General features: G+C 40.9%; 1 protein-coding gene across 1 annotated transcript in view; it reads right to left on the bottom strand.

Annotated features, from left to right (window-relative positions):
- Window positions 1-947: 947 nt before the first annotated feature.
- Window positions 948-12,532, bottom strand: part of LOC135568150 (transforming acidic coiled-coil-containing protein 2-like) — a 14,841-nt gene continuing 3,256 nt past the window's right edge. Inside the window, exons 3-4 of the mRNA XM_065015121.1 lie at window positions 1,330-1,490; window positions 948-1,082 (exon numbers count right to left, since the gene is read on the bottom strand). Coding sequence (XP_064871193.1) covers window positions 972-1,082; window positions 1,330-1,490 — 272 coding nt within the window. The 3' untranslated portion in view covers window positions 948-971. The remainder of the gene's footprint in view (window positions 1,083-1,329; window positions 1,491-12,532) is intronic.

Genomic DNA, 12,532 nt, shown 5'->3' on the forward strand with positions numbered 1-12,532 from the left:
GAACATACAGGATGTTAGTGTCATGGTGGTCAGAACATACAGGGTGTTAGTGTCATGGTGGTCAGAACATACAGGATGTTAGTGTCATGGTGATCAGAACATACAGGGTGTTAGTGTCATGGTGGTCAGAACATACAGGATGTTAGTGTCATGGTCAGAACATACAGGATGTTAGTGTCATGGTGGTCAGAACATACAGGATGTTAGTGTCATGGTGGTCAGAACATACAGGATGTTAGTGTCATGGTAGTCAGAACATACAGGATGTTAGTGTCATGGTCAGAACATACAGGATGTTAGTGTCATGGTGGTCAGAACATACAGGATGTTAGTGTCATGGTGGTCAGAACATACAGGATGTTAGTGTCATGGTGGTCAGAACATACAGGATGTTAGTGTCATGGTGGTCAGAACATACAGGATGTTAGTGTCATGGTGATCAGAACATACAGGATGTTAGTGTCATGGTGGTCAGAACATACAGGGTGTTAGTGTCATGGTGGTCAGAACATACAGGATGTTAGTGTCATGGTGGTGAACATACAGGATGTTAGTGTCATGGGTCAGAACATACAGGATGTTAGTGTCATGGTGGTCAGAACATACAGGGTGTTAGTGTCATGGTGATCAGAACATACAGGATGTTAGTGTCATGGTGGTCAGAACATACAGGATGTTAGTGTCATGGTGATCAGAACATACAGGATGTTAGTGTCATGGTGGTCAGAACATACAGGATGTTAGTGTCATGGTGATCATCTGATCACCTCTATCAACAACAAGTAACTGGTTCACAGTTGGCTGGTTGAGATTCTATAATATCTGTGGTTGTCTATATCTTTCTGTTTTGATTTAATTTATTGTATTGAGACAATCCACTATAAAAGTTTGACTTGACTCGGTTGAACACGTATGAGGTCTAACATGCTTTGAATGTCACGATGAGTGCAACCAGCGTGTGCGAGGTGCACTCACTTGTCTAGTTTCTCCTCGGCGTGGATCTTCAGGGCCTGGTAACGTTGTTCCTCCTTACGGACCCTGGACAGATACTCCTGAGCGCATTTCTTCAGCACCTCCTCATTCTGAGAGACAGGTAAAGGAGAGAGAAAGAACGTTTTCACTTGCAAAGATCCTGTTTTGTGATTGGTCTAATTCTGTTGAATGCACAGATTGGAAGTGTTTCTAGATAAGAGCATCTACTATATCACTAGAAGGTATACAGTAAGCAGACAGCCATTAGCAGTGTGTGCGGTAGTAAGGTTGGTTGGTGTTTGTGTGTGTCTGTCCATGTGTCTGTGTGTAGGTATGTGTCTCTCTGTGTGTACCCACCTTGCGGTAGCCCTCGAGGACGTCCTTCAGCTTCTCGTAACGTCTGAACAGTTCAGCCAGACTCTTCTCTACAGAGTTGAGGTCTGAAAGAGCCTGGTCCTTCTCTATGATCAGCTGCTGGATGGTGTGGTGAGACAGAGACTTATCCTTCTGCTCATCGTCTGGAGGGAGGGAGGAGAGAGATGGAGGGAGGGAGAAGAGAGAGAGGAGAAAAGACAGAGATAGAATAGAGAGAGGAGGAGGAGAGAGAGAGAGAGAGAGGACAGAGTGAGAATAGAGAGAGGAGGAGAGAGAGAGAGAGAGAGAGAGAGAGAGAGAGGACAGAGAGAAAATGGAGAGAGGAGGAGAGAGAGAGAGAGAGAGAGAGACAGAGAGAGAGAGGGAGAGGAGAGAGAGAGAGAGAGAGAGAGAGAGGACGAGAGAGAGAGGACGAGAGAGAGAGAGAGAGAGAGAGAGAGAGAGAGAGAGAGAGAAGAGAGAGAGAGAGAGAGAGAGAGAGAGAGAGAGAGAGAGAGAGGGGAGAGAGGACAGAGAGAGAATAGACATGAGGTGGGAAGGAGGGGGGATAGAGAGAGGGAGAGAGAGAGAGGATATAGATTAGATTGTATTCCTGGTACTTCACACACGGACACTAACACATTCTCATACATAAAAAAGCCCAGCTATACACGCAGACACAGACGGACAGACACACACACACACTCGCTCATACGCATATCAACATACACAACCCACATGCTTACTTACATACACACACACGAACACACACAGATTAGAAATCAATAAAAGCACAGTAGGTTCCTACAGTAGTCAATGACGCCTGCGTTAGGGACATTTTAGCATGAAGGCGATATTGATCAAGCGTATATTTCTGGTGTGAAGCGTGCAGACAGAACAAACACTGAACGATGAGTGAAATGAACTAGATCCAGACTTCGGGAAAGAGCAACACACTGACATTGTAACGTTCCAACCCAATTGGTTAGCGAGTTAGTGAGATTACAGGCTGGGAGACCAGGGTAGAGAAATAAACATTCAGTTTTCTGGCGAACAGAATACATTTTAGAGTGGCCTTTTATATAACAGTCTAATTTGACTATGTTTTCTGTCCTCAGCTATGGAAAGCTTTGAAAGCCTGTTTGCAGATGAAGAGAGAAGTCCCAATGAACGGCACAAGAGACTAAGGGTATATATGCCTTGGGTTATATGTCTAGGCTTACCTAAGGTATGTTAGCAAATGGCAGGGCAGCCTAGTGGTTAAAGCGTTGGACTAATAACCGGAAGGTTGCAAGTTCAAATCCCCGAGCTGACAAGGTACAAATCTGTCGTTCTGCCCCTGAACGGGCAGTTAACCCACTGTTCCTAGGCCGTCATTGAAAATAAGAATTTGTTCTTAACTGACTTGCCTAGTTAAATAAAGGTTAAAAAAAATACAAAAATACAGTCGAACACAATGTATGAACCTATTACTGGAGCCATCCAACTCTGATGGAGGTCTGCTGGGCGTAGAGGGTTTTGTTCCAGCCCAGCAATAACACACCTGATTCAACTTATCAAATCTAGTTGAGTTGACAATCAATTGTGCTTATTGCTGGGCTGGAATCGAAGTCTGCTCAGCCAGTAGATCAGGGATCAGTGGAACAACGTTGACCACCGTTGGTATGCAGTTTTATGCTGTTCATCTGAAATGAGGCTTTAGTAATAACAGACTACTTGTTACTGCTCAATTATATATTAATGTTTACACTAGCATGTCTAATCTTTACATACCAGTTATCTGTTGTTGTTTACACTAATGTGTTGTTGTTTACACTAATGTTTAATCTTTACATACCAGTTATCTGTTGTTGTTTACACTAATGTGTTGTTGTTTACACTAATGTGTTGTTGTTTACACTAGCATGTCTAATCTTTACATACCAGTTATCTGTTGTTGTTTACACTAATGTGTTGTTGTTTACACTAGCATGTTTAATCTTTACATACCAGTTATCTGTTGTTTACACTAATGTCTAATCTTTACATACCAGTTATCTGTTGTTGTTTACACTAATGTGTTGTTGTTTACACTAGCATGTTTAATCTTTACATACCAGTTATCTGTTGTTTACACTAATGTCTAATCTTTACATACCAGTTATCTGTTGTTGTTTACACTAATGTCTAATCTTTACATACCAGTTATCTGTTGTTTACACTAATGTCTAATCTCTACATACCAGTTATCTGTTGTTGTTTACACTAATGTCTAATCTTTACATACCAGTTATCTGTTGTTGTTTACACTAATGTCTAATCTTTACATACCAGTTATCTGTTGTTGTTTACACTAATGTCTAATCTTTACATACCAGTTACCTGTTGTTGTTTACACTAATGTCTAATCTTTACATACCAGTTATCTGTTGTTGTTTACACTAACATGTCTAATCTTTACATACCAGTTACCTGTTGTTGTTTACACTAATGTGTTGTTGTTTACACTAGCATGTCTGATCTTTACATACCAGTTACCTGTTGTTGTTTACACTAATGTGTTGTTGTTTACACTAGCATGTCTGATCTTTACATACCAGTTACCTGTTGTTGTTTACACTAATGTGTTGTTGTTTACACTAGCATGTCTGATCTTTACATACCAGTTATCTGTTGTTGTTTACACTAATGTCTAATCTTTACATACCAGTTATCTGTTGTTGTTTACACTAGCATGTTTAATCTTTACATACCAGTTATCTGTTGTTGTTTACACTAATGTCTAATCTTTACATACCAGTTATCTGTTGTTGTTTACACTAATGTCTAATCTTTACATACCAGTTATCTGTTGTTGTTTACACTAGCATGTTTAATCTTTACATACCAGTTATCTGTTGTTTACACTAATGTGTTGTTGTTTACACTAGCATGTCTGATCTTTACATACCAGTTATCTGTTGTTGTTTACACTAATGTGTTGTTGTTTACACTAGCATGTCTGATCTTTACATACCAGTTATCTGTTGTTGTTTACACTAGCATGTTTAATCTTTACATACCAGTTATCTGTTGTTTACACTAATGTCTAATCTTTACATACCAGTTATCTGTTGTTTACACTAGCATGTTTAATCTTTACATACCAGTTATCTGTTGTTTACACTAATGTCTAATCTTTACATACCAGTTATCTGTTGTTGTTTACACTAATGTCTAATCTTTACATACCAGTTATCTGTTGTTTACACTAATGTCTAATCTTTACATACCAGTTATCTGTTGTTGTTTACACTAATGTCTAATCTTTACATACCAGTTATCTGTTGTTGTTTACACTAATGTCTAATCTTTACATACCAGTTATCTGTTGTTGTTTACACTAATGTCTAATCTTTACATACCAGTTATCTGTTGTTGTTTACACTAGCATGTCTAATCTTTACATACCAGTTATCTGTTGTTGTTTACACTAATGTCTAATCTTTACACAGTTAATGTCATGTTTAATCTTTACATACCAGTTATCTGTTGTTGTTTACACTAATGTCTAATCTTTACATACCAGTTATCTGTTGTTGTTTACACTAACTAATCTTTACATACCAGTTACCTTTACACTAATGTCTAATCCAGTTATCTTATTTGTAAATGTTGATGAAAGTGATGAAGTGTCGATTCTTTGATGTGAAGTGTTTAAACTTGTTTAATTTGTTAAAACTATTATTCAAAATGAACTAGTGTCAATGTTGATTCATCACATATCACACTCATGCAATATATAGGGGAAGGGTTTCTGCCTGTAATGTGTCTGTGTTTCTGTGTTGTATTCTCAAATTAACAATTCATGTTTTGTCTAGTTTTAAGATCTCTAATCTGTTTTCATTTGATTGTCACTCTCTCTCAGTATATAAGCCGTGTGAATCCATTTTGCAGCTTATCATATGACATGCATCGCCAACGCAGTATGATGGCATTGCTGGCCTTATGGGCATCTGTCATCTGAAGCAGAGAATAGCTCAAACTCACACATTGTTTACATGTTGAGCTCTATGTTGTAAATTTAAAACATTAGATAATGTATATGAGGTGAATCATATATCAGATTGTGTACATGCCTTTTAAGTGCTGACATATACAATTGTTTAGTGCAAATCCAACCCTTGTAATGTAGGTACAGTATGACAATAAGGAGATGACAGTCAGGCAACAGGCGATTAGCATTACAGCTAACAGCTAAACTACAGGCGATTAGCATTACAGCTAACAGCTAAACTACAGGAGATTAGCATTACAGCTAACAGCTAAACTACAGGCGATTAGCATTACAGCTAACAGCTAAACTACAGGAGATTAGCATTACAGCTAACAGCTAAACTACAGGAGATTAGCATTACAGCTAACATTTAGGCTACAGGAAATTAGCATTACAGCTAACAGCTAAACTACAGGCGATTAGCATTACAGCTAACAGTTAAACTACAGGAGATTAGCATTACAGAGCATTGCAGCTAACATTTAGGCTACAGGAAATGAGCATTACAGCTAACAGTTAAATTACTAGCGATTAGCATTACAGCTAACAGTTAAACTACAGGAGATTAGCATTACAGCTAACATTTTATGAGGTTCATTTTAATTTATTGAATTAATTTGCTTGAAAAATTATTCCAGTTGTTCCCATCGATAGACAGTACACGGTTGCTCTATATATCACTGACCCTGAATAAGCTAGCAGCTGGGCTAACACAGCTAACCTTTAGGTCAATAATATGCTGTTTTTATACAAATTTAGCTGGCTTTATAATCGTGAGAGAAATGTATTAACCAGTAGCTAGATAGTTAGTTATACCTAGGTAGCTTACAAGTTTAGTTGACTTTTCTTAAAACAAACCTTATTGTGGCTAGCCACTTCTTGTCCCTCATGCTAGCTTTTACAGCCAATTATTACTTCAGAAACATCCCCCACAAAGCCAGCATTGTAGACCATTTCTCCCTTCTCGCTGCAGCTTTAACTCATCTCGAAACAACAGAGAAGAGCACTGCAAACATTCTAAAAATGGTTTGAAAACCAGCGCACTGCAGACGTTCTAAAATGGTTTGAAAACCAGCGCACTGCAAACATTCTAAAATGGTTTGAAAACCAGCGCACTGCAAACATTCTAAAATGGTTTGAAAACCAGCGCACTGCAAACATTCTATAATGGTTTGAAAACCAGCGCACTGCAAACGTTCTAAAATGGTTTGAAAACCAGCGCACTGCAAACATTCTATAATGGTTTGAAAACCAGCGCCCTGCAAATGTTCTAAAATGGTTTCAAAACCAGCACAATGCAAACGTTCTAAAATGTTTTGAGAAATAGTGCACTGCAAACGTTCTAAAATTGTTAAAAACCAGCGCACTGCAAACGCTCTAAAATGGTTTGAAAACCTGTGGTTGTTTTGTTGTCACGTTTAGTCTTTACTACTTCGGAGGAACAAGGCATTTGATTGGTTTGACGTGTTGCGAGGGTTCACTGATTTACATCAGGTTCCGACCCCTCTTTAGCTGATTTATACCATGAGACCTCCGACGAAGCTATGGTTTAACTATTTAATAGTGCTCACGTACGATCTTCAAGGACCTATACACACCAAACATGGGTGTGTGTGTGTGTGTGTGTGTGTGTGTGTGTGTGTGTGTGTGTGTGTGTGTGTGTGTGTGTGTGTGTGTGTGTGTGTGTGTGTGTGTGTGTGTGTGTGTGTGTGTGTGTGTGTGTGTGTGTTAGGGAGAGAGAGTTAAAGGTTCCTGCTGTGTACTTCAGGGGAAGAAAGGACAAAAAGGCCCCGCTTTACATAGTGTCCTATGTGAATGTCTTGCTTATGGAAATCTGGTGTTGTGTGGCACCTAACAAAGGTACACTTTCACCAGTTAGCTCACAGAGAAGTCTGGACAAAATAAAAGACAACAGAAATGGGAAGATGAATGTCACTTCTATCTCTCTTTGACAGATGGATGTGATCTGAAGACACAAACAACTAACGGGGCAGAGTCCTCGATACTCACCTGGCAGCCCTGTTACACAATAGGAGCAGCAGAACACAAGAGAAGGAGTTGTGTTATCAAGCTGGGAGGGCAGCAGGACACATGGGTTGGAGTCAATCCGTTTCAAATCTCATTTCAATTCCAACGTGTCTCATAAACCAGGTTTCCATCCAATTGGCGACACATTTTCATACGAATATTCTAAAATCTATATTTCCCACCAGAGGTGAGTTTCCATCAAGTTGACTTGTTGCGGATAAAAGTCCGTACCGAATAAAAAAATATCAGTTAAATGGGTTTCCATATAATTCTACTGAGCTACAGCCATATATTTATTTATTTTGCTCTTTTGCACCCCAGTATCTCTACCTGCACATTCTTCATCTTCTGCCGATCTACCATTCCAGTGTTTAATTGGTATATTGTAATTACTTCACCACCATGGCCTATTTATTTCCTTAACTTACCTCATTTGCACTCACTGTATCTAGATTTTTTGTTTTCTTTTGTTTCTACTGTTTTATTGACTGTATGTTTGTTTTACTCCATGTGTAACTCTGTGTTGTTGTTTGTGTCGAACTGCTTTGCTTTATCATGGCCAGGTGGCAGATGTAAATGAGAACTTGTTCTCAACTAGCCTACCTGGTTAAATAAAAGGTGAAATAAATATACTTTTTTAAAAGATGTCATTACAGGTGAAAATTGAAAAACAGATCCTTAAGAGGTTTTAAATGTGTTTCCATATCATTTTCAACTCTACTGATGGTTTCCATTATATAGTGAATGTGCCCCCTCCGGTATTGGCAGGTGTGCTCGAGCCAACAGTTCGTAGATACGATGTGGGTAGACTAGTCTACATGATGAGATTACTACGGACAAAAGAGCCAGATTATTTTAATTTGTCAAAATGGCAGCCAAGTATCGATCATCATGTCACCAGAATAAGACCCTGGATATTTATTGTAAATCAGCATCAAACTCTGTGCACTTTCACCCCTATATTCACCCCTTTCACCCCTATATTCACCCCTTTCACCCCCTGTGAAGTTCATCATAATTTATTTCATCTGTAGTCTAATAAACTGCATGGTTTCCTGAGTCGTAGTGGGACGAACACACAACAGATCTGTAGGTTAATAAACTGCATGGTTTCCTGAGTCGTAGTGGGACGACCACACAACAGATCTGTAGGTTAATAAACTGCATGGTTTCCTGAGTCGTAGTGGGACGACCACACAACAGATCTGTAGTCTAATAAACTGCATGGTTTCCTGAGTCCTAGTGGGACGACCACACAACAGATCTGTAGTCTAATAAACTGCATGGTTTCCTGAGTCGTAGTGGGACGACCACACAACAGATCTGTAGTCTAATAAACTGCATGGTTTCCTGAGTCCTAGTGGGACGACCACACAACAGATCTGTAGCCTAATAAACTGCATGGTTTCCTGAGTCCTAGTGGGACGAACACACAACAGATCTGTAGCCTAATAAACTGCATGGTTTCCTGAGTCCTAGTGGGACGACCACACAACAGATCTGTAGTCTAATAAACTGCATGGTTTCCTGAGTCGTAGTGGGACGAACACACAACAGATCTGTAGCCTAATAAACTGCATGGTTTCCTGAGTCCTAGTGGGACGACCACACAACAGATCTGTAGTCTAATAAACTGCATGGTTTCCTGAGTCGTAGTGGGACGACCACACAACAGATCTGTAGCCTAATAAACTGCATGGTTTCCTGAGTCGTAGTGGGACGACCACACAACAGATCTGTAGTCTAATAAACTGCATGGTTTCCTGAGTCGTAGTGGGAGGACCACACAACAGATCTGTAGCCTAATAAACTGCATGGTTTCCTGAGTCGTAGTGGGACGACCACACAACAGATCTGTAGTCTAATAAACTGCATGGTTTCCTGAGTCGTAGTGGGACGACCACACAACAGATCTGTAGTCTAATAAACTGCATGGTTTCCTGAGTCGTAGTGGGAGGACCACACAACAGATCTGTAGCCTAATAAACTGCATGGTTTCCTGAGTCGTAGTGGGACGAACACACAACAGATCTGTAGTCTAATAAACTGCATGGTTTCCTGAGTCGTGGGACGAACACACAACAGAGTGGGAACACACAACAGATCTGTAGTCTAATAAACTGCATGGTTTCCTGAGTCGTAGTGGGACGAACACACAACAGATCTGTAGCCTAATAAACTGCATGGTTTCCTGAGTCGTAGTGGGACGACCACACAACAGATCTGTAGTCTAATAAACTGCATGGTTTCCTGAGTCGTAGTGGGACGAACACACAACAGATCTGTAGTCTAATAAACTGCATGGTTTCCTGAGTCGTAGTGGGACGAACACACAACAGATCTGTAGTCTAATAAACTGCATGGTTTCCTGAGTCGTAGTGGGACGAACACACAACAGATCTGTAGTCTAATAAACTGCATGGTTTCCTGAGTCGTAGTGGGACGACCACACAACAGATCTGTAGTCTAATAAACTGCATGGTTTCCTGAGTCGTAGTGGGAGGACCACACAACAGATCTGTAGTCTAATAAACTGCATGGTTTCCTGAGTCGTAGTGGGAGGACCACACAACAGATCTGTAGTCTAATAAACTGCATGGTTTCCTGAGTCCTAGTGGGACGAACACACAACAGATCTGTAGTCTAATAAACTGCATGGTTTCCTGAGTCGTAGTGGGACGACCACACAACAGATCTGTAGTCTAATAAACTGCATGGTTTCCTGAGTCGTAGTGGGACGAACACACAACAGATCTGTAGTCTAATAAACTGCATGGTTTCCTGAGTCCTAGTGGGACGACCACACAACAGATCTGTAGTCTAATAAACTGCATGGTTTCCTGAGTCGTAGTGGGACGACCACACAACAGATCTGTAGTCTAATAAACTGCATGGTTTCCTGAGTCCTAGTGGGACGACCACACAACAGATCAGTAGTCTAATAAACTGTATAGTTTCCTGAGTCGTAGTGGGACGAACACACAACAGATCTGTAGCCTAATAAACTGTATAGTTTCCTGAGTCGTAGTGGGACGAACACACAACAGATCTGTAGCCTAATAAACTGCATGGTTTCCTGAGTCCTAGTGGGACGACCACACAACAGATCTGTAGCCTAATAAACTGCATGGTTTCCTGAGTCCTAGTGGGACGAACACACAACAGATCTGTAGCCTAATAAACTGCATGGTTTCCTGAGTCCTAGTGGGACGACCACACAACAGATCTGTAGTCTAATAAACTGCATGGTTTCCTGAGTCCTAGTGGGACGACCACACAACAGATCTGTAGTCTAATAAACTGCATGGTTTCCTGAGTCCTAGTGGGACGACCACACAACAGATCTGTAGCTTAATAAACTGCATGGTTTCCTGAGTCCTAGTGGGACGACCACACAACAGATCTGTAGTCTAATAAACTGCATGGTTTCCTGAACCCTAGTGGGACGACCACACAACAGATCTGTAGTCTAATAAACTGCATGGTTTGGAGTCGAGTGGGACCCACACACAACCTGAACATGGTTTCCTAGTGGACGACCACACAACAGATCAGTAGCCTAATAAACTGCATGGTTTCCTGAGTCGTAGTGGGACGAACACACAACAGATCTGTAGTCTAATAAACTGCATGGTTTCCTGAGTCGTAGTGGGACGAACACACAACAGATCTGTAGCCTAATAAACTGCATGGTTTCCTGAGTCCTAGTGGGACGACCACACAACAGATCTGTAGTCTAATAAACTGCATGGTTTCCTGAGTCGTAGTGGGACGACCACACAACAGATCTGTAGCCTAATAAACTGCATGGTTTCCTGAGTCGTAGTGGGACGACCACACAACAGATCTGTAGTCTAATAAACTGCATGGTTTCCTGAGTCGTGCAGTGGGAGGACCACACAACAGATCTGTAGCCTAATAAACTGCATGGTTTCCTGAGTGAGACTAAAACACAACACATCTGTAGCTTAATAAACTGTATAGGAGTCGTAGGGACCCACCACACAACAATCAGATCTGTAGTCTAATAAACTGCAAATGGTTTCCTGAGTCGTAGTGGGACTAACACACAACAGATCACAACAGATCTGTAGTCTAATAAACTGCATGGTTTCCTGAGTCGTGGTGGGAGTGACCACACAACAGATCTGTAGCCTAATAAACTGCATGGTTTCCTGAGTCGTAGTGGGACGAACAGACACAACAGATCTGTAGTCTAATAAACTGCATGGTTTCCTGAGTCCTAGTGGACGAACACACAACAGATCTGTAGTCTAATAAACTGCATGGTTTCCTGAGTCGTAGTGGGACGAACACACAACAGATCTGTAGCCTAATAAACTGCATGGTTTCCTGAGTCGTAGTGGGACGAACACACAACAGATCTGTAGTCTAATAAACTGCATGGTTTCCTGAGTCGTAGTGGGACGAACACACAACAGATCTGTAGTCTAATAAACTGCATGGTTTCCTGAGTCCTAAAGTGGTTTCCTTGAGTCCTAGTGGGACACACACACAACAGATCTGTAGTCTAATAAACTGCATGGTTTCCTGGAGTCAGATCTGTAGCCTAATAAACTGGGACGACCACACAACAGATCTGTAGTCTAATAAACTGCATGGTTTCCTGAGTCGTCTAATAAAGCATGGGACGACCACACAACAGATCTGTAGTCTAATAAACTGCATGGTTTCCTGAGTCGAGTGGGACGACCACACAACAGATCTGTAGTCTAATAAACTGCATGGTTTCCTGAGTCGTAGTGGGACGCAACACACAACATAGATCTGTAGCCTAATAAACTGCATGGTTTCCATCTGAGTCTAATAAACTGCATGGGGAGTGGACACACAACAGATCTGTAGTCTAATAAACTGCATGGTTTTCTGAGTCCTAGTGGGACGCATCCACACCACACAACAGATCAGTAGCCTAATAAACTGCATGGTTTCCTGAGTCAGAGAGATCTGTAGGATGGTTTCCCTGACCACACAACAGATCTGTAGCCTAATAAACTGCATGGTTTCCTGAGTCTGTAGCCTAATAAAGTGGGACGACCACACAACACATCATCTCATGACTCCACGTTTACTTCCATATGACATGGTTATTGTATCAACAGTCATAAAATCATTTCCACCACCATTTGTCGTATCATTTAT

The sequence above is a fragment of the Oncorhynchus nerka genome, unplaced genomic scaffold, assembly GCF_034236695.1.
Source record: "Oncorhynchus nerka isolate Pitt River unplaced genomic scaffold, Oner_Uvic_2.0 unplaced_scaffold_1678, whole genome shotgun sequence".
In the NCBI taxonomy this organism is placed as follows: Eukaryota; Metazoa; Chordata; class Actinopteri; order Salmoniformes; family Salmonidae; genus Oncorhynchus; species Oncorhynchus nerka.